The 23,853-nt window shown below is 35.8% G+C and overlaps 1 protein-coding gene and 1 long non-coding RNA gene across 3 annotated transcripts; one reads left to right on the forward strand and one right to left on the reverse strand.

Moving 5' to 3' along the window:
• Nucleotides 1-4,347: 4,347 nt before the first annotated feature.
• LOC150036141 (uncharacterized) lies at nucleotides 4,348-5,651 on the reverse strand. The gene is made up of 2 exons (XR_016529770.1): nucleotides 5,398-5,651; nucleotides 4,348-5,319 (listed from the first exon to the last, which is right to left on the reverse strand). It is a non-coding gene; the product is annotated as an uncharacterized LOC150036141 (long non-coding RNA).
• A 1,803-nt stretch (nucleotides 5,652-7,454) lies between these two features.
• Nucleotides 7,455-10,087, forward strand: LOC120077085 (metalloendoproteinase 2-MMP-like). 2 transcript variants are annotated; one of them, XM_039030943.2, is made up of 2 exons: nucleotides 7,455-8,437; nucleotides 9,469-10,087. In XM_039030943.2, exons 1-2 carry the CDS (start codon nucleotides 7,909-7,911, stop codon nucleotides 9,987-9,989), a joined length of 1,050 nt encoding a protein of 349 aa, XP_038886871.1. In that variant the 5' UTR covers nucleotides 7,455-7,908; the 3' UTR covers nucleotides 9,990-10,087. The 2 variants fall into 2 exon arrangements, with proteins under 2 accessions (XP_038886871.1, XP_038886872.1); XM_039030944.2 differs by having other exon boundaries at nucleotides 7,804-8,437; nucleotides 9,493-10,087.
• Nucleotides 10,088-23,853: the final 13,766 nt, after the last annotated feature.

The following is a 23,853-nucleotide window of genomic DNA, read 5'->3' on the forward strand; positions in this document are numbered from 1 at the left end:
TTCTGGAGATAAGGAATCTTCTGATTGTAGAGAATTTTCTCTAGGCTCTCTTCAATGTACCATTGTTTTAACTCTCAGTTAGATGCATACACTTGATTTGGGGAAGATGAACCCGGTGTTGTGGTTTCAAATTCCAAAATTTATTGACACTTGTTTCAGCCCATTAAAGGTATGTTGATAATTTTAGGTGGTTTTAATTAAACTGTATTCAATAATCTTTCTTAATAAGATAGTAACATCTCATTTACATGGTTGGGGGTACATTGGACTTTTATAATTTCGTAATTATTTGTTTAAATTCGTTTTGTCATTTTTATAGAAGGAAAGTTATTTTTCTATTTTTCTAAATAAAAAATTAAAATATGATATTCATCTTGTCCGTCCTATTAATTGACCCATAAGCAAGCCTTATTATTGGTTAATGTGAGGGGAGGTGCTATGAAAAAGGGAAATTGTTGGCAATGGATCAATATTTCATAACAGCAAGTTTAGAAGAAAATTATGCAAGTATGCTGAGAGCCACCTTTTGTGAGTGTAGAAGAAGGAAAGCCAAGAGATTAAAGTTTTTTTCTTCAACATTGTAGTATGTGGTAGTGAGTGAAGTTTGAGAGAATCGAGTGTGTTCTATCTTGTTGGGTTGAAGGTTTCTCTTATTGTTTATCCTAAGATACCGAGTTATATATTATTGGAAATTAAATAGTTTGTGTTGGACTATTTGGGAGAGATTTGTAGCGCGAGTTTGAGGAATCTCTTTTGCAATCTCTACCATATTAGAATCTACAGTTGCATAAGATTGGAAGTAGTCTCAAGTTTCGAGAAAACCAGTATATGTTTGGTGTCATTCTCTTTTTCTCTTCTCTTTATTTGTTATTTTACAATCAATTACTTATTTGACTCTAACCTGTGAACTAGGATTTTGAAATATAATTTAGTTTATTCTGCATTTATTCATACTAGTAAAAATTCTCAACTGTCTCAAGATATATAGCAGAACGAATCTCTAGTCAGACTATGCACCAAATAATCTCCAGAGTACATAGAAAAGTAAATCTCCAATCATATTATGTACCTAGTAATATCTCGGTACATAGCAAACCAAATCTTTAGTCATATGTGCACACAAAGGACCCCAAAGGGGCACATCGACACACAGCCCAAAGTCTATTTGTGTATCTAAGTGAATCCCAAAGATCTCATATATATTATATCCACACTAAACACATTTACATAAGTGCATCTAGGGAAATCACCATAAAGTTTAGTGGTTTGAAAACAATATGAACATGGTAAACATAAATTCTAAAACCACAACAAGGTCATAAACATAACTCAAGGCCATAACTTCATAGCAATTGCTTTAACTACAATCACCATTACTTCCGACATTTTAAATTCAAATATTGAAGCATTTCTAAAGCCCAACCATTTTTTAAATTTGTTTGCAATATTTTCAACCTTTATCGATAAGTCAAATCAACAAGTTCCTAAAATTCATCTTATATATACTCCAATAACGATGGCTAAAATCTACGTAGCTAAAATCATCCATAAACATAAATCATTGAAATTTCATATTACAAAATCCTAGAGTAAATTGAACAACTCCAAATTACTCTCTCTCAAATATAATTATTTCTTTTTGTACTTTAATGTACTTTTAATGGTAAAGTAATGTATTATTTCATTCCACTATCTCTACAAAAACTTTCTTTCCATAGCATATTTCAATAACATTTCTTCTCTCTCCTTAAATCCACAAAACACTTTTTTTCCATAACATAATTTCATATTCCATTATTTTATTTATTTCTCTTCAAAATTACTTTTCTTCTGGATTTTTCCACCCAACAACATTCATAAACTTCACAATCTAAAAAGCACAGATATAGATATAGATACGGATACATGATACGGATGCGTTGAAGATACATTATATATATATATATATATAACTAATTGCTATAATACTTATTTTAAGTTAGATTAAAGTAGATCAAAAAAGATAGTGAAAACTTGAAAAAAAATTCAGTAACATCGAGTGATTGTTGAGCGACTAGAGTATATGGTAGGAAAGAAGTAGAAGATGAAGATTGAAGAAGGAAGTTGAGGATGAAGGGGGTGTAAATCATGATTTGAATAGTGAGAGAAAAGTGAAGAATGAAGATTTAATTACATTTCAGGTTTTTTTTTAATTTTTTATGTTTTATCATTTTTAATTTATTTTGTCTTAGATTGCTCAATTTAAGTGGACTTTTATGTTTGGAAGTGATTTTAAAATGATTGAAATCACTTTTGTTATTTTCAAAATCACGATGAAACATGTTTAATCCTTTAAAGCTAATTTTGACGATATGAAAATTGCATTTAAAAGTGTAAAATTAAAAACTAAATTAATTTTGAGTAATCAAAAGTGTGTTTTCGAGTGATTTTAAAAATGGAAAAAGTGATTTTTGATGATTTTAAAATCACTCCTAAATATGCACTAAAATAAAATAGGTTGTGGGTTGGACTTTTTAAGTGGTTTGACTTAAATTTGAAAAAAAAATGACCTACTTATCCCCTTCACACGTATCTGGAAGTAGATATGTATATCTGAAAATGAAAAATAAAAGTAAAAAAATCAGATACTTCAAATCACGTATCTACCACGTATCTGGAGGTATCCATATCGTATCCGTATATGATACTGATTCTCTGCACAATTAAAAGTATTTGTACTTCCTAGTTCACAATCAAACAACATCAATTAAAGCACACTTGAAACTTCCATGGAAACAATAAGAAAGTGAGACTCCTAAGATAAAACCATCTATTTCCATGTTTTCTTAAAAGAAAATGATCTTGCCAAATTTCCATATGGCAATTTTTCTATAGCTTCTCCGAACCAGTTCCAAAGTTGGCTGTGATTTTTTCAACACCCAACGGACTTCCAAAACATGTTCGATCAGCCCGAAACCATAAACAAAAGGAGTTTCCAAGATTCGAGCTAATCTACAATAGTTTAGTCTAAACTAAGAGAGTCTAAATATGCTTTGATTTATCACGTAATGAAAAACACTTGGGTCTTTGTTGATTTGTGTCTGACAATGTTCCAACTCATGTATCGGACCTTTAACGTCTATAAATCTTTTGATTTTAGATCAATAAGATTTTTGAAACTCAAAACTAACCCAAAATAAAATGGCAAATGTTTTTTTTTAGGTCGTTTAAGTGTGCGTAATCCCCGAACTATGAGTGAAAGGAAGAAATTTTTACTACTCACTGTTGTTCACCAGTAAACGCCGCTACGTCGTAGAAAAGGTCTTTGTCGGAGGGAGCGTATACGTAGGCGAGCCATCGTCGAGCTTGGCTGAGAATGAAAATGCAAAGAGAAGGGTGAAAAGATGAATATGTTTGATATTTACAAGATATAGTAAATTTTTCGAATTATCAATAATAAACGCTGATTATCAGCGTCTGTTATTGATAATTTGAAAATTTTGTTATATCTTGTAAATAATGTCAACAGTTTTACCATTTTAAATAATTTTTTAATTTTTTTCTTTTTTTTTAATTAATCACAAACTCTCTTCTTTGACCTTTATAAATGAAATGTACTTTATTAATATCAACTCCAATATCATTTTCTTATCTATTTTAATTCAAACTTGTCCTTCATCAAAATATTTCAAAATCAAATAATCATTAACCCAAAAATAACCAAATAGAACAAAGGAGAAAATTTTTAAAATCTAACATAGAAACCGTGCAAAAACTAGTAAAGAGATAGCCTAAAATTGTACTCTACCATTGAGACATTGGCCTCCTATTTTTCTAAAAGACTTCAAATTGAATGCGTGCGTTTCTTATGTCATTCTTCATAGCATCGAGAAGCCATCACCTAAGATAAGTGTGTTGTTCAACATGATGTTCGAGTCAAACTGCTCAAATATCATTTTTCTCGCTACAACAAAATTCGGATTTCATGACATTTAAAAATTGCTAGATTTTAAAATTCATAATAGTTATTTTCAGTCATTGTATCACCTGTAAAAGTATGTGAATTGTTGTCCATTTGATCTTCACGTTTACAATCACAAATCATTCAGATATAACGGTCAAAAACAATTCAAGAGTCAGGGGAGGTAATATGCTGAGGCTTGAAAATCTTCTGTCGTTTACCAAATGGAAGCTCTATCATGTAGATGAAGCTCCAAGAACTAAACAATAGTTCAATTATGTAAACGATTGGATGAAGCACTAGACGATCATGTAGAGGACAGTTGACTGGAGCTAGACGATCATGTAGAGGATAGTTGACTGGAGCTAGACGATCATGTAGACGACAGTTGACTGGAGCTACTCACGGATGATGAAATTCTTCAAGCAATCCATTGATAATTGCATATTTGTTACAATGATTGAATATAAATTGATTGAATCTCTCAAAAAAATTACACGAATAGCTCTATAAATTCGAAGTCTCTCTAAAAGTTTTGAGTTTTTCTTCTCTTCTTCCCTTCCCTTCTTCTCTAAAAACCTGAATCAAAATTTATACCAGCAGGCATAGCGTCGCCACGCCAAGGCCAGCATTGGAACGCTAAATCGTAAAAGAACTAAGAAGCATTGGGCTAATGTTGCAACGTTGTGTTGACGCTTGGTTGTGCAAGGTGCGGGGAATGAATCGCGTCAAAATCTGGAACGTTGCAACGTCGTGAGGAGTGTTGCAACTCATCGAGTTTTTGCAGTAAAAAGCAAGCGTTCTGTCTTTAACTCGATACTCGATGCACGATATTCCTTTACTTGATACACGATGTTGGATGCCTTTACTTGATAGCATTTACTCGATGGTCAAAAAAAATAAGAAGAAACTCGATAGTACTCAATTATACTTGATGCTCGATGAACGATTACTCGATGATTGATGACTCGATGCTTGATTATACTCGATGGTATTTACTGACATTTACTTGATGCATTACTCAATCCTTCACAGCCTTACTAGATGACATTTTGGTAATTTTCTGATTTTCTTCAATTTAGTTTATTTTCTTGGTCATTTTTTATCTTTTTGGCTCAATTTTCTATTCCTAATCGCATTTGGACAGTTTTACCTACAAAATTAGCAATTAAATAAAAGAATCAACACAATTTTAGGGAAATTAACATAGAAAATATATATCCTTTAAAAACCTAACCGTCACTGCCACTAAAAATCAATCAACTTGATGAGAGACGCCGCAAGGGAGGTCGATGGTGATGGGGCAAAATAGCAAACGACAATTAGGGGCAAAATACCCGACACTCTCCAAAATTTTCCTCATCCTCGCCTCTAAAGCCCTAAAAAACAAATCAATCATCAGAAGAAAAAAAATTCCAAAACAAATTTCACCAATCAAGAACTCATAGAACTCTAACCTTGGGTTTTGATACTCGGTGGCATTAGACGGAAGTCTATGGCCAGAATCTTAGTCGCGCAAGTCTTTGCCTCCAAAATCATCTCTTCTCTGCTCTCAAAAGAAGAGGATGAAGAATCGAGGTTTGTTGTTTGGTGGAAGACAGAGAGAGAGGGAATGGGGGAAAGGATGAAAAAAATCAGGGTTTGTTGTGGTGGCAATTTAGAACTTAGTTTTTTTTTTTTTTTTTTTTTTTTAAAAAAAAAAAAAAACAACATTACTGATTTTTTTTATTTTAAATAAAACATAACGATTTTAACTTTATGACAGTTTAATATTCATAGATTTATGACACTTAAAAACGGTCATAAATGTTAAAAATTACGAAAATCAGCATTTTTCCTGCCAAACTCGCGCTTTTTAGGATTTATGACAGTTTTTTTCTCTCGCCCCCCTTAGTTTGGCTATAATCTTAGTCATGGAATGTCATCTTTGTTGTAGTGTCTTCTGAACAATTCAAGTTGGGTGCCGATTAGTTGCCTCTTTAATAACTGGTTAGCATGCTTAATATGGTGGCATGTTGGTCATTTGTGAAGGAAATCAGTTTATCGAAGCGACCTAGTATAAGTTGTCATTTGATTTCTGCAAGGAGCTAGGAAAAAAAACCACTTAACAACATGCTCAATGAAATTGTTAGCCTGCATATAATGTAGGTGACATCAATCATGAATACCCATATCGTTACCGATATCGAAAGCTGTATCATTTGTCTATCGTTAAGGTATCAAAGATCAAATCTAACGTAAAATAAACCTAAAACCCTAAAGTTGGATTAATACCCATATCAAGATTACATGAATTTCATGATTTTGAACCCTAAACCGAAAGTAATTGTGCGATGAATAGAAACTCAAAGGAAGAGAGGTCGATCAAGAAATAGTAAGAAGAAGATGAGTAGTGTGAAAAATGGTTGAGATATTTGAAATACTAAAATACGATCATTCATTAGAATGGTACGTTTTTTTATATCTCAAGGACACTAATAATCACACGTTGCATTCCATATCTAATGTTAATGTAAGTGGCCTCAATATTGATGCAAATTACCTATTAAATGCATCGAAAGAAATCTAATTCTATTTATGTTTAAAATTCATTACGATTGATACATGAATGAAAATTGATTATGATTAGACCAATTTTAATTACAGATTAATAAACGTGATCTCTTGACATTTCTCTACCGAAAGTATCATATGCCTATAACCTTTGTTCATTGTCAGGAAGAAACATGACGCGTGAAATAAAGTTTGAAAAGGAAGCTGTCGGTTTGTTGACTAAGAAAAGTCAAGTTTTTCTTAACAATAATTATATAAGATTAAAAACAAAAAAGTTGACCATTGACTACGTGGCAAGCAAAAGTTTATACCTGGTCACCATACACCAATTACTTGGCGAAAATTCCAATATGGGATAGGGCTGTTTTCAAATAAAAATAAATAAATTAAAATATTTATAAGATATAGTAAAATTTTAGAACTATCAATAATAAATGCAGATAGACATTAATAGATTTCTATCCGTATTTATCTGTATCACTGATAAATATTTATAGAAGTTTATCAGTTTCTATCATTGATAGTTCTAAAATTTTATTATATTTTATAAATATTTTCAACAGTTTTATCATTTGAAATAATTTTCTTATTGGTTGACGTAATTTTATATGACATTTTTTAATTATCACACTTCTGGAAGCTCATCTCATCTACTTTTCCGGTCTAATTTTCTCACACCATTATTTCTCCTTCACATTCAATTTTTGCCAGATTTTCTCGTCATTGACCGACTTGCATCGCCAATCACATTTTTTCCTTGCAAGACTTTTGTTTATCGAAAGAGACAATGTACCCAACTTCTACGTTTCTATTTTTAATTTTTGAAAATTAATGAAAACTTTTCTAAAGATTTGGTATAAAAATAATCACAATTTTTAAAAATAAAAAAATCAAAAGTCTCGTTTAATATTTTGATTTTTAATTTTTTTTGAAATTAAGCCGATAAACTATCCACTTTAGTATCTTATTGAACAAACCACTCATATCGGTCAATCCAAGGAAAGCCATCACTTAATTTTCAATTAGGTCTTGTTTTAGCCTCTATCTACTTTTTATCAATAATATAAACATCAATCCAAATTTTAAAAACTAAAAATAAATAGTTTTTATAAACTGGTTTTTACTTTTGGAATTTGGTTTAGAATTCAACTTTTTTATATAAGAAAGATACTGATGTATCTAAGAAATAGAAAGAAAATAGACTTCATTTTAAAAAACTTAAATAGTTATAATTATCAAATGAAACCTAACTGATAATGAATGGGGTGTAAGTAGTTATTAAAGAGGATTAATATTTTCCATATTATCTTTCTTTCCAAAAACAAAATACAAAAAAAATAAGGCCACAACTTTTCTTCAACCACCACCAAATTTTTAATAACCCTTACATCCAACAATATTTGAAGTTTGAGTCAATGGCGTTGGAAGAATTATCATTCTTCACAGCTTTCACTCTTCTTATCCTTTTTCTTACTTTCATCCCTTTAATATCCTTTTCTCAACCAAACTCTGTTCATTCTCATGGAGAAGTGTCATCACAATTTTTGTTGCTGAACCAACTTCATGGATCCCATAAGGGTGACAAAGTGAAAGGTATCCACCAGCTGAAGAAATACCTTCGACAGTTCGGCTACTTGAACTATGCTCAGATTGATCATTTTGAAAATAACAACCACGATGAGTTCGACCAGTTGTTAGAGTCCGCCATTAAAACGTACCAAGAGAATTACAATCTCAAAGTCACAGGGACTCTAGATGTTTTGACGCTAGCACAAATGTCGAAGCCTCGATGCGGAGTTGCAGATATCATCCATGGCAATACTTGGATGAGAGCAAGCAAGAAAAGAAATCAACTTGGGCATGGAATTGGGCATTTTCATACGGTTTCTCACTATGCTTTCTTGGGAGGAAATATCAGGTGGCCCAAATCTCACCTTACTTACGGTAAATTATCAACCATTATCAATATTAATTCAAATAAAAATTGATATGAATAATGTTCTTAACACAAAATCTCTTACTTTGTTGCATGTTAATCACTAATCAACTCAAAATTGGAAGTTGATAGATTATAGTAAAATTTTAGAGAAAATACTTTTTCGGTCTTTAAATTTTTGTTATAATTTTTATCTGGTTGATAGGTTTGAAAATGTTACATATTTAATCCTTAAATTTTGAGATTGAGTTCTTTAGTTCTTAGGTCTAAAATTGTTGCAAATTTATCCATGAGATTTGTGTTTTGTTTAAATTTGGTCACTAAGTTTCAAGATTTACATCTTTAGCCTCAATTTTTTTTTTATTATTAAATATTCATTTTCCATCTTTGACATTAATGTGTATTAATCAATTTAAAATAATTATGATGTAAATTTTTAAATTTAATTTTAATAGTGATGAAAAATAATGAAAATTAATTAATTGTAGTTCTTTTAAATAGACGTTAAAACTAAAGACGGGAAATGATCATTTAATTTAAAATCGTAGCTAAAAGTATAATTCTTGAAACCTAACACCAAACTAAAACAAAACTCGAACTTCAAAGGTACACTTGTAATATTTTAAAATCTAGAGACTAAATTAAAATCAAACTCAAAACTTAATAACAAAGAGCTATTTGGGGCGTTAAGTTGGTTAGTATAGTCAATGATTATCATAGCATGTGGTTTATAATAGTCCATCTTTTGAGATGCAAACTATTTTAGTATGAGTTTTCAAATAGTTTTACTCGAGCTAAGTGTGGGTTATAATAATTGGAAACTTCAACTATTATAATGGAAGTCTCAAACATTGAGTAGATTATAATAACTCATTCCATTCAAGACAAGTTGGAGGCCAAATGATCCGTGTAATATTTTAAAATCTAGAGATTAAAAGAAAATTAAATTCAAAATCCAAGGAGCGAAAGCGATTCTTGTCAAAATTTAATTGTATCCATACTTCAACAAAAAATATTCATTCATTCATATTCTTAACAGCGTTCATTCGTGGAACTCCACCAGAAATGGCAAGTCCGATTTCTCGAGCTTTTGCAACTTGGGCTGCGAACTCTCACTTCACATTTTCACAAGCTTTGGACAACCAAACTGCAGACATAAACATAGAGTTTGCAAGTGGTGATCATGGAGATGGGAATCCATTCGATGGTGTTGGGGGAGTGATAGCCCATTCTTTTATGCCGCCAGACGGTCGGTTTCACCTCGATGCCGACGAGTCTTGGGCGGCCGGTGTTTTTTCTGGTTCGTTTGATTTGGAGACGGTGGCATTGCATGAGATTGGACACCTTCTCGGCCTTCAACACAGCTCCATTGAAGGGGCTATCATGTGGCCATCAATTCCTAAAGGAGCTTCCAAGGGTTTGCATCCTGATGATATTGCAGGCATTAAGGCTTTATATGGTACAAAAGTTATGCCAAATGCACCTGAAGTTATGCCAAATGCGCTAACTCGTACTCTCAAGTCATCTTTTAAAGAATGTCATATTGGTGCTTATAGTTAAGAAAAAGTTAAATATTCTTGACAATAAAAAGTGACATTATTAACTTCTTTTGTGACAAGGGAAAAATGTCACTATATATTCTTTTTTTACATTTTAAACTTATAGCCAATATCCATAACTGTTACGCTTGTGGTCGACTGTTAATCTTTTCTTTTATTCTGTTGAATATTTTGTCTTTGACTTTGTGTGAATATTCTTTTCTTTTTGGTGGCAGATTTGTTGGGGTGATCTTTCCTTGTTTGTGTTGTTGCTATTGTTGGTTTTCTTGCCTTTTCTAGCTTGCCTTTTTTTGTAGCATCTGTGTGGTTTTTTAGGGTAAGTTGTATTCCTACTGCACAAATCCGTTTAGTTGTAATTTAGAGAGTAGGTGTGTATTCGGTATTGTGGGTTGATTAGAGACAAAAACAGTTCGTGCTTGAAGCTTAGGCTGACCAAGTAGATTCTTCACAGTTCAGAAGTAGTGTGTTAGTTGAGTGTTCCTACTAGTAGGTGAAAAGAGGGTGAAGTTGTTGTTGTGGCATCAGATTTAGGGGGAGCCCAAGTCTGCAAACTTATCACAAATAGTATCAGCATTAGGGGGAGCCTAACTTGCTCGCTAGTATTCATTTATGAGTAAACTGACCATATGTAATCTTAGTTGAAGTGTATATTGTAAAACTAAGTTGCATTGTAATGGATTTCTTTTCACCTAGGCAGAAAGCCTCCCCAAACGTGGGTGTAACTACACCGAACTGGGTTAAGAAGTCTCTATGTGCCTCTCCCTTCTTTTTACTTCGGTCCTTTTCATTTGGTATCAGAACGGGTTGACTCCTTGTTCATTGAGTTCTCAATGGAGTCTATCAGGGAAGGTAGATCCACAACACAACCTCCAATTATGGATGGAACGAATTATTCTTATTGGAAGGCCCAAATGACTGCATTCCTTAAATCTACTAACAACAAGTCTTGGAAGGTTGTTCTCAAAGGTTGATCACATCCTACAATTACTGACAAAGATGGGATTATTAGTCTAAAGCCTAAAAAGGACTGGACTGAAGAGGAAGATCAAGCATCACTTGGAAATTCTTAAGCCTTGAATACTATCTTCGATGATGTCAATCAAAACAACTTCAGGTTAATCAACACGTGTGTTACTGCAAAAGAACTGTGGGAGATTCCTATAATAGCCCATGAAGGAAGATATAATTAAAGATATCAAGGTTGCAGGTCTTGACAACCCAATTTGAATCTCTTAAAATGCACGTAATGAGAGTATTGTGGAGTTCAATGTATACCTCCTCGACATCACTAATGAATCCTTTTCCCTTGGAGAAAAAATTTCAAAAGAGAAATTGATTCGTAAAATATTACAATCTTTACCTAAAAGATTCGATATGAAGGTTATTACTATAGAAGAGACCAGATATTAGTATCATGAAAATTGATGAACTGTTCAGTTCTTTACGAACATTTGAAATGAACCTTGATGAAAAAACAGGAAAAAAAAGTCAAAGAAATTTTCATGCAATCTTCAACGAATGATGATGGATTGTGAAGAAAAGTCAAAGAGTCAGATGAAAATCTAATATAATCTATATCTCTCTTGACAAAACAATTTGTGAAAGAGATCAAGTGTTGTGCCCTTCGTGGTCCCTATGCTCCACCTCATGGCAAAGACATGAAGAACATCAGCAATAACAATGTTCCAAGACAAAGAAATCATTTTCGCAAAAAGACTAAAAGCAACAAAGGAGACAGTATTCAAACTCAATAGTGACAACTTACTATGTTGAGATATCAATTTTCAATGGAACATTTGCAACTGGTATATGTGATTTAGTTACTTTCTTTGCATCTATAAAACATCTAGTAATTGATTTTCTATATTTTGCAAATGAATTATCTTATGAACTTCAAGTTCACATTAATCTGTACGGGGATCTAAATGAGACAATAACGATGTATTCCATGCAATTTCTTTCTCCAATTTTTAATTCCTCCCCCTAATGTTGGAAAGTTTGTGTCATTAAAATGACAATCAACAAATTGGGCAGTAAATACATCACCTATTAAGGGTTCAAGATATTTAATAATACACGGGGAATCATATCCAATATATATTCCTAACCTCCGTTGAGGACCCATTTTAGTGTATTATGGTGGAGCAATTGGAACATATACTGCACATCCAAAAATTCATAGATGAGAAATATTTAGCTCATGGCGATAAACTAATTATAATGGCGAGTACTTATGATAAGCTACGGGCCTAATGCATACAAGTGACGATGCATGCAAAATAGCATGTTCACATATAGATGTAGGAAGTTTAGCTCTCATAAGCAATGGTCTAGCAATTAACTAAAAACATTTTATGAATGATTCTGCTAAATCATTTTGTGTATGGACATGAGCTACAGGATGTTCAACACTTATCCCAATTGACATACAGTAATGATCAAAAGCTTGAGATGTAAATTCTCCAGCATTATCAAGATGAATGGTCTTAATTATATAATCAGGAAATTATGCTCTTAACTTAATTATTTAAGTAAGTAATCTTGCAAATGCAAGATTTCGACTTGATAATAAGCACACGTGTGACCATCTGTTGGATGCGTCAATTAATACCATAAAATATCTAAAAGGTCCACTTGGTGGGTTAATAAGTCCACATATACCACCATAAATTTGTTGATTTAGTTCCCACCTTAACTAGTGATGGTCTAATGATTAATTTGCCTTGACAGCAAGTATCACATGATAATTCATTAGATTGAAGAATTTGCTAGCTCTTCAATGGGTGTGTCACACCCCGCCCCAGACTACCCTCTGAGCCTGAGAAAGGGCATGACTGCAGTAGTTATCAACCCTTTTGTTGACACTTACTGCCTAATAACTCTTGCGGAAATAACTCTCATACCAATGAACAAATTCAACAACCCACTGATTAAGTCAAAGAGGTAAATAACAGTTGATTAAGTAGGCTCATTTTATATTACAACAATGTAACATTTATACAACTTCAAGACTTAACTACAAAGTCTACAACAACAACTGTAAAACCCTCCGAAAGTGTAACTGTGGCTTGTGGTAGACCTTGACCTTAGCAGCATCCTGGAACTCCTCACCTTTCTACTACCTGGGGGGAAAAAGAAAAACATTTAGAAAGTATGAGCTATAAAGCCCAGTGAGTGGTGCCTTTAAATAAACAAATAACTTTGACTACAGAAATATACTTTTTGGAAAGCAATGCATAGTCAACCAGAATATTACCACAAGTTTACAATTATTTCTCCAGTCAGACCGCTAGATTATCCCCAGCTCAATCGCTGGTTAAAACAATTAACCCCAGCTTAACCGCTGGTTATTACTTAATATGAACATCCCCAGCTTTACTGCTGGTTATCCCTAACATGATCATACATTTTTTTCCCAGCACTTTAACACGTATACTAACACAACAACAATTCTTGTGGAAACTTTCCTTGTACCCTATTATCCTGCCAATGTGCACATCGACTATTTTTCCCCTAGCTATGCTTAGGTAACTTGACTATGTTTCCTGTCGGTCGTCACCGACTATAATTTTCCGCCGACCGAAGCCGACTATATTTTTCCACCAGCCGAAGCCGACTATATTTTCCCGCTAAGTACCTTTTCAAGCATGCTAACTATATATCCAGGGTATAATTCTAGTTTCCAACACAAACATACAAGCAATATCTTAACAAGCATAGTAACAAGATAAACTTATATCCTTGATAATGCCAATTTAACATTATCTCCTATATATATTTACTTATATATAGAAATTACATCAACAATACAATAACACAATAACCACTTACCTTGGTTGGTTAGGAACTTTCTTTTCCGAAGTTCCTTAGGTTTCCTTGGTTCCCTTTTGAACCCTAAATTCTAGATTCAACTATCAGCTTAGATTACTCATAGTTCCAGAACTTATTTTAAGATACTTCCTTCTGCAAACATATTCTAAAATGTCTCAAGAAACTTACCTTAAACTCTTAGCTCCGAAATCCTCGTGGTTTGGCCGAAATCATAAAAAAATCAAGACTGGCCCATCTAACCCGACAGCTTGGCCCGTCTGTCTTTTCCTCATTCTCCAACCCGATTCCTTGGAGATTCTTCTCTAGAAGCCCCACCATGAAAACTAGACTCTCATAGATTTCAGGTGGCTTTGGAATCACTCCAAATGCACGAGTATTCTGGGAGAACGTCTCATCCCAAGTTGATGTTGTTTCCAGACTTCACTGTCTATTGCATTTCCTCTGGAAGCTTTATGATCAACACATAGATTTGCTATCAACGCAATGTTTAATCATCTTTCCCACTCTTCTTTATGTCTTTTGAATTGTGATCTGAAAAGAAGTCCTTGGCCCTATTTATAGGAATATAAAAACTCTCCAAGGTCGACACCTCCTACTTGGCTGCATGTCCAAGTGTTTCTTCCTCACACTATCAATGCAACCTTCAATCAACGCAATCTAAGATGTCTTCTTCATCCTCAGCCAGCACAAAATGCTTAATTTTGCATGTCTTGTGCAACCACCTCATTTGCTTAAGGCTTAAGATTTCTTCCCAACAAGCCACATGTCCGGATGACATCCTTAAATGCGTCCATCCTTCATATGCGTTCATCTAACTTCATATGCGTTCAACTAGGATATTGACCAACACTCTTTCAATGCATACTACTAGTTTGTCCTATGCGCCCACATGCCCTTGGATGTCTAACGCATAGCACATCACCAATGCATAGCACATCACCAATGCATAGCACATTACTAATGCATAGTGCATCACCAACGCATAGCACATCACCAACGCATAGCACATCACCAACGCATAGTACATCACCAACGCATAGCACATCACCAACGCATAGTGCATCACCGACACATAGTGCATCACCAATGCATAGCACATCACCAACGCATAACACATCACCAACGCATAGTATTGCACTGCCGCATCCATCGCATCCATCGCTTCCATCGCTACTTACCATCGCATAGCACTGTTGCGTCCATTGCGTCCATCGCATCCATCGCGGCATACCATCACATAGAACTGCCGCGTCGTATACCAACGCATTCCTCGGCCGCATAGCATCAATGCATTGCATCACTATGTGACATCAACGCATAGTGCTAGCCGTATACCGTCGATCCATACCTTCGGCCGCACAACGCATAGCACCGCCGCATGATGCCAACACATAGTTGCTGCCGCATACCATCGACGCATACCCCCATCACCACATGTCATCCATCGTCGCATCCTTCATCGTCGCATGCCATACATCGCCGCATGCTAACAGCGCATCCCTTCGGCCACAAACCATCGGCCGTATACTCTCGCGTCCAATGCATCCATCGCACCTGCCTCCACGCCGCATGCCTCTATCCATCGCATCCATCACGTCCAACGCATCCAACGTCCAGCCCCCTTGGATGCGCAACTTGAGGCTGCCGCATGCGTTATTCTAACCTCTTCTAAACCTTGGCTGTTGCTTGCACTACTAAGCTCCCAAATAACCTCTCAAAGTCTAATGGCCAACACATTGCACATACTAACGCATTGTTAAATACTTAGTCAAATTTCACCAATTAAAGCTTAACTCAAAACTACTGAAGGAAATTCTATTCAACACTTAGAAATTTCCTTTTCTTCAACATAGGATTTAACTTTCACTTAGTTAATTCCTTTTAACACCTGCTTAAATAGAGATAATGAAAATCCGGGTTTCATAGGGTGTCTATTTGAATTGTGATAACGGGCAGAAATGCATGTTATTACATTGCTAAGTTATTAAACAATGAGGGTTTGCGTTAATGAAATATGTTAGATTGCGTCCAAAAAGAATTAAGTTTATAACATTGCGGTCACATGCGTTCATCACATAGAAACAGTTAACTTTTGTGTTCTTATATAGAATATGCGTTGACGCAAGGTAAAAAGCACGATCACAAGAAATCAACGGACGAGCGCAGCATTATCGCAAGGTTTTGCAGTGATTTGTGCTCGCAAACATCTGCTCAAGAAGGATTGCCGCATAGAGCCGGCACAACTTGGTGGACGCATTTGGGTGAAAGGCATCATTAATCACTATGGGACAGAAAGCTGATGACGGTTGAATCCGAATTAAGTTGACAGCCGCTAACGATAACAAGTACATTCAGCTTTTCGGTGACAAATATTCAGCACATCAGTCAGGAAATTAAAGCCATCCCATCTGTGCAATCATAACAAAGAAGCCGCCCTTCACCCCGGAGCTCTATAAATACCAAAGGCATCCTTCAGAAAAGGGGTTAACAAGTTCACCTGTTCACCGATTTAGGAGCTTTAGCCGTTTTCATAGTTTTCTTTTATTTTTAAGGTGGAGCAAGGGAAGAGTAGAGACGCCGGAAGATCGCACAGGGCAACTCGAGAGAGAATCCGGAGGCATCGAAAGCAGAGAGCGGGCCGACTCTCGCGAGAACGAGATTATTTTTTGAACAAGAGTAGAAAGATAGTGTAAAAGTCTGGGAAGCAAAAGATTGCTGCCAGGCTCTTTATTCTCTTCTTGCATTGTTATTTTGTGCTTCAACTTTATATTTATACAATGGAAGTTCTTATTCTACATCTATTCACTCTCTTCGCACACATGAGTTGCTAAACGTATCGAATGGGTTGAGGAGAACTAATCTAACATGACCTAGGAAGTTCATTGCTTGCGATTATCTTGTGTTATGCTATGCCAAACATCCCTTTAGATCTACTTGAGAGAGAGTCTAAAGAAAGAACCTAAGACTTGAGAGAGCTAGGTTAGAATTTAGACTAGAGAGAGCAAGATTTGAACTGCATAAATAAGAGTAGGGACTTAGAGATAAGCTCTGTTTGCCAACCTGCATCGCATGCATCCTAGAGAAAGGAATGATATTATGTGGTCGCCTTACTTTTGTGTGTGTCATTTTGTAATCGCTTAAATAAGAATGGAGGCTTATGTGTAGGTCCTATAGACTTATCACATATATTACAGGCGTTCTAGTATTAGAAGTCATAGAATTCACATCGTGAGGTGGTTTACTATTGTATGTGTGTATCATGATCGCATAGCATGAACGCATCCAAGAAGTGTTAGCCATAACCCTTCTCAACCCGTTCACCGCATACTCATCGTATCTTCCGTTTTATCAACTTTTTTCGAACTCCACCGCATTTGTTTATTTTGATTACCGCAACAAATAAAACCAACAAAAATTTGAGTTACCGGTTACCACAAATTTTTTCTGAAAATTACCGCCGCATACTGTTTTCCCAAGTCCCTGAGTTCGACCCTGGACTTACCAGGAAACTCAGTGGGGTTTACACTTGGATTCCACTGAGAAAACTTGAGTACTCAATGCATTTCATCAATAATTCCACATCATAAAATAACGCATCAAGTTTTTGGCGCCGTTGCCGGGAACTTCGGCAAAATAGTGTGCTAACGGTAATTTTTCTGATTTCTTTGCAGACTCTCAATCTCTGGCAAATTACGACTCGGAGATTAAGAGACCGCCAACAACAACAGTCAGATAAAGAAGATATGGTGGAGCAGTCTGGAAACGGAGCACCAAACGAAAACAACGTCATGGCGAATCCAATCCTGCTGGCAAACAATCGCAATAGGCCGATTAGGGAGTAAGCATCACCAAACCTCTATGATTTCTCTCCAGGAATCATGAGGCTTGCCCTCGATGGAAGCAGATTCGAAATGAAGTTGATGATGCTGCAGATGATCCAGACTGTATGGCAATTTGGAGGGAAGCGTGGCGAAGACCTGCACGCCCACCTCCAGAGCTTCATAGAAATCTACAACACTTTTGTGTTCCCGAATATCTACACCGAGGAAGTTCGACACACTCTGTTCCGATTTTTCTTATGCGATCAAGCAAGAAAATGGGCATATTCTCTCGAACGGAGGGAGATAACCTCGTGGGAACAAGTCATCGAAAAATTTATGAAGAAGTATTTCGCACCAACCGAGAATGCTAGGAGAAGGAAATTAATAAAAAAAATTTGAACAAGAAGATGACGAATCGCTCAGTGATGCCTGGGCGAGGTTCAAGCGGCGGGTAAGAGACTGTCCACATAATGGCTTACCAGACTGCCTGCGAATGGAGATTTTTTACCAAGGACTGAATCCCTCTTCGCAGATCGCTGCCAATGCGGCAGCTGCTGGTGGTCTGCTAGACAAAACATATGATGAGGCAAAGAGTATACATGATCGCATTTCTAAAAATCACGAGGATTGGCGAAAAAGCGATCAGAGATTAAGAATAAAAAATAATAACGCAAACAATGGGGCCATTGCATCTCTGCAAAATCAAATGACTACAATGATGAGTTTGATACAAGGCATCATAATTAATAACACAGGAGCGAAGAAAGGGCAGGTTAACACAAATGCTCAAATGATCGCAAGTGTGTCATTTGTGGAGATGCTCATTCGATGGAAGAATGCCCAGCAAACTCGCAGCCAGTATGCTTCATAAAGAATAATCCCTATTCCGATACATGGAACCTCGGGTGGAGAAACCACCCAAATTTTTTGTGAAAAAATCAACAACAAAGCTTCCAACCAGTTGCGCAAAAAGGAGGGCCACCCAGATTTTTCCTGCAAAACAGCGGTCCAATGCATAGTCAAGCCAGCAGCTTGCAAACACCGCAATCTTCATCCTTAGAGAGCTTGTTGAAGCAGTACATTGAAAAAAACAAATCAGTGCTTTAGCAACATCCATTCGAAATCTAGAAATTCAACCTAGGACAAATTGCAGGCGAGCTGAAAAATAGACTGCAAGGAGCGTTGCCGAGCTCAACTGAGCTCCCTGGCAATGTTGAGGGTACCGGGAAGGAACAATACTTAGCAGTTTCCTTGTTAAGCGACAACATGACTGCGGAAGTAGGGGAGGAGCCCATTGTGACCAACTTGAGTGTGGTGACATCCGAGGACCTGTTGACTTATAATTCGGAAAAGCCCAAGAAAATGAACCCCAAAATTGTGTCCACCCTCAAGCCTTCAGAACATGAGACAAAAGAAGTCCAGCTACCATCAGCTCTGCAAAGATTGAACGAAAAACAAAATGATGGAAAAAAAAAAATCACAATAGTGGCCGCAAAGCAAAATGTTATGATCCCACCAAAAATAGGTGACCCAGGAATCTTCACGATACCATGCTCCATTGGAGGAATCTACAGTGGCCAAGCACTATGTGATCTTGGGGCAAGTATAAACATAATGCCACTATCAATCTTCAAACGATTGAGTATTGGTATACTCACACCCACAACAGAAACTTTCCTACTTGTGAATAGATCCCAAATACATCGTGAAGGAGAGCTGAAAATGTCGCAATCTCAATTGATAAATTCATCTTGTCGGTAGACTTCCTCATTTTGGATTATAAAGCGGACGAAAATGTGTTCATCATATTGGGACGACCATTCCTTTCAACCAGTCGCGTTCAAATTGATGTGCGCAAGGGGGAGATCGTAATGAACATTCATGGGGAAAAGCTCCGGATTAAGGCAGTCAAGATCCTAGAGGACAAAGAAAAGAAGGAGAAGCCACCGTGGACATGAAAAGACCAGCTCGGGAATAAGCAGTCCCTGAGTTACTATATAACTCAACCTCAACAGGGATGCAAACCTTTTGAATATCCTTTCTCTACATCAATACTTCATGAACTTTCAACATTTTAATTTTGTCTATTATCGCATATCTATTTTTTTCTTTATATTCTAAAAAAAAAAAGATTGTGTTGAACGATTGCGTTAAAAGATGTTGTTTTGTTTAAAATCATTTGACTCTCTCACTGTTTTTCTTGCAAACGATCGAGGCGCAGGATTGCGGAGGTGTTACACGAAAAAGCAACTTATCTTATTCCGTCACCGCAATCCACAGAAGATAGATCGCCGCAAAGAAGGATGCATCAACACACAATGCGGGCGACCGCGCAAATTTGGGGGTTGTATTCTTCCTGAACTTTATTTCAAATTTTGCACTATCGCATTCCATTTTGATTTTGAAAATTTTATCACCGCATTCTCTTTGATTACTACAATCATTTAACATTGATAATTTAGTAAGTCACTGCATGAGTTCTTTCCCAATTATGATTTCAATGATTAAACACATGCTTCTATTTTTTTCCTCATATATACTAGAATCAACTTAATCTTAGAAAAGTCACCTCATGAAATATTTCTAGAAGTTAGAGATCTGCTAGCTTTCTTTCAAACTCTCTTTATGTAGCTTCCTAAGAACATCACATGACTTCTTTCAATCTTTTGGCAATGGGGACATTGTCGCATTTTAAATTTGGGGGCGAGGTATTTATTTTCGACCTTGTTATTCTGAAAAAAAACAAAAACAAAAAAAAAAAAACAACTCCACCGTCAACGCAATGGGAAAACCCATGTTGATAAGAGTTAAGTTGTGAAGGGTACTTACCCGTAGTTGGATGTCCACATAACACACGTGGGGACAAGCCAAAACGAAAGTAAGTCGCCAGGATCAACGCATAGATACAATGATCGCAACTCCGCTGCCAAGAAGGTATGAGTTTAGTCTAAGAAATAGCGCATTGCTCGTAGTTGGATGTCCGCATGACACACGTGGGGGCAAGCCAAAACGAAAGCAAGGCACTTGGATCAGCGTAAGGTCAGAAAAAAATAATAATGTCAAGAAATATGCAAGGATAAAAATCATTTGATACCCCGGTGGAAAAGTTTTCTTTGTGAAATAAATCATGCGATGTTCTGGAATTTAGTAAAGCCCTTTTGAAGGTTAAACTTGCGGTCCCTAGGTCTTAGAAATATTTTTAGAGGAGACTTGAATAAGACTTAAGGAAATTTTGGTGTATAGGATTTGAATAAAATATCCTTGAGAAATCTAGGAAAAGAGAATTGCGGTCAATTTGCTAAAAGAAATCTTTAGCTTATGCTTGAGGACAAGCATTATTTAAATTTGGGGTGTGATAACGGGCAGAAATGCACGTTATTACATTGCTAAGTTATTAAATAATGAGGGTTTGCATTGATGAAATATGTTAGATTGCGTCTAAAAAGCATTAAGTTTATAACATTGCGGTCGCATGCATTCATCGCATAGAAATAGTTAACTTTTGTGTTTTTATGTAGAATATGCGTTGACGCAAGGTAAAAAGTGAGATCACAAGAAATCAATGGATGAGCGCAACATTACCGCAAGGCTTTGCGGAGATTTGTGCTCGCAAACATCTGCTCAAGAAGGATTGCCGCATAGAGCTGACGCAACTTGGTGGGCGCATCTAGGTGAAAGGCATCATTAATCACGATGGGGCAGAACGTTGATGACAATCGAATCCGAATTAAGTTGACAGCCGCTAACGATAACAAGTACATTCAGCTTTTCGGTAACAAATATTCAACGCATCAGTCGGGGAATTAAAGCCATCCCATCTGTGCAATCATAAGAGAGAAGCTGCCCTTCACCCCGGAGCTCTATAAATACCAAAGGCGTCCTTCAAAAAAGGGGTTAACAAGTTCACATGTTCACCGATTTAGGAGCTTTAGCCGTGTTCATAGTTTTCTTTTATTTTTAAGGTGGAGCAATGGAAGAGTAGAAATGCCGGAAGATCGCTCAGGACAATTCGAGAGAGAACCTGGAGACGTAGAAAGCAGAGAGCGGGCCGAGTCTCGCGAGAGCGAGATTATCTTTTGAACAAGAGTAGAAAGACAATGTAAAAGTTTGGGAAGCAAGAGATTGCTGCCAGGCTCTTTATTCTCTTCTTGCATTGTTATTTTGTACTTCAACTTTATATTTATACAATGGAAGTTCTTATTCTACATCTGTTCACTCTCTTCACACACATGAGTAGCTAAACGTATCGAATGGGTTGAGGAGAACTAAGCTAACATGACCTAGGAAGTTCATTGCTTGCGATTATCTTGTGTTATGCTGTGCCAAACATTCCTTTAGAGCTACTCGAGAGAGAGTCTAAAGAAAGAACCTAAGACTTGAGAGAGCTAGGTTAGAATTTAGACTAGAGAGAGCAAGATTTGAACTGCATAAACAAGAGTAGGGACTTAGAGATAAGCTCTGTTTGCCAACCTGCATCGCATGCATCCTAGAGAAAGGAATGATATTATGTGGTCGCCTTACTTTTGTGTGTGTCATTTTGTAATCGCATAAATAACAATGGAGGCTTATGTGTAGCTCCTATAGACTTATCGCATGCGTTCTAGTATTAGAAGCTGTAGCATTCGCATCAAGAGATGGTTTAGTATTGTAAGTGTGTTGCATGATTGCATAGCATGAACGCATCCTAGGATGTGTTAGCCGCAAATCTTCTCAACCCGTTCACCAAATACTCATCGTATCTTCCTTTTTATCAACTCTTTTCGAACTGTGCCGTATTTGTTTATTTTGATTACCGCAACAAACAAAACCAACAACTATTTAAGTTACCGGTTACCGCAAAGTTTTCCTGAAAAATTACCACCGCATACTGTTTTCCCAAGTCCCTGAGTTTGACCCTAGAATTACCAGGAAACTCAATGGAGTTTACACTTGGATTCTACTGAGAAAACTTGAGTGCTCAACGCATTTTCATCATCGCATTTCATCCGTAATTCCACATCATAAAATAACGCATCAAATTGTCAATAATTTTTCTCATCATTATAAACCCTGGATGACCTAACTATCATGCCAAATTATAAATATGTCTGGATTCATAAACTTTAGGTTCATTGTTGCATATGTTTCAATTACTCATATATGAGTATAATATAATCTAGAAGATAAAGCAGACAACTCTTCCAGTATATGTTTTTCATATGAGATAGTAGATATGATATAAAGATATTCCATATTAACCTTTCTATTAGTCTCAATATGATAACCATTGTAATGTATATCTATAAAACTAAGTAGGTTTCTTTTTTATTGACTAGAGAACAATGCATTGTCAATTGTAAATTTTGTTTCTCTAGGGAAAATAATATTTTCTTTTTCAAACCCTTCAATTAGGTTTGTAGAACCTGTATCGTATTGACTTTTGCTTCCAACATTGTCAGTTTTGAAAAATATTTTCTACTTGTAAGTATTGTATGTGTAGTTGCACTATCTGCCAAACATAGATCTTCTTTACTCATTTTTTAGTCACCCAACATATGAAAATGATTCAAGTTTCTTCATTAAAAGAAAATAATTACAATAAGAAATGAATATACAAAGTTAACATCTACTAAGAGAAGAAAGAAAACATGGAGATGAATTCAAAGTCAAAGGAAACATTTGATGTTCCATCAATTTTGTCAATTTTCTCTTCAGGAGATTCAAAGAAGTCCGCCACATCCAAATTTATCCTATGAGATGGGTTGAATATGTCATTATCCTGGTATGCAAAATTTTTTTCCACATTTTTTTCTTTATCCTTCCAAGAGGCGTGATATAGATCAACTAAGTGTTTTGACATACGACAGGTACGTGACCAATGCCCAGTCATTCTACATCGAAAATATTTATTTTCAACACTTTTTTAATTCTTATCTTGTGGAGCCTTTCCTTATGATCAGCATTTTCTGTGGTTCTTTTGAAATTTGAATGATTAGAACGACCACCACCAAAATAATAATTATTTCTTCCTCTACTACGATAACGATCTCGACCATGATTATTAACATTCACAGCATTCACTTTAGGGAATGTTGTTGTTCCAGTTGGTCAAGATTCATGATTTTTTATCAATAACTTGTTATTTTGTTCGGCCACGAGAAGACATGAAATTAGTTCAGAATAATGTTTAAAATCTTTCCCTCGATATTGCTACTGCATGAGCATATCCAAAAT

The sequence above is a fragment of the Benincasa hispida genome, chromosome 5 (assembly GCF_027475165.1).
Source record: "Benincasa hispida cultivar pf3 chromosome 5, pf3_genome.v1.1, whole genome shotgun sequence".
NCBI lineage: Eukaryota > Viridiplantae > Streptophyta > Magnoliopsida > Cucurbitales > Cucurbitaceae > Benincasa > Benincasa hispida.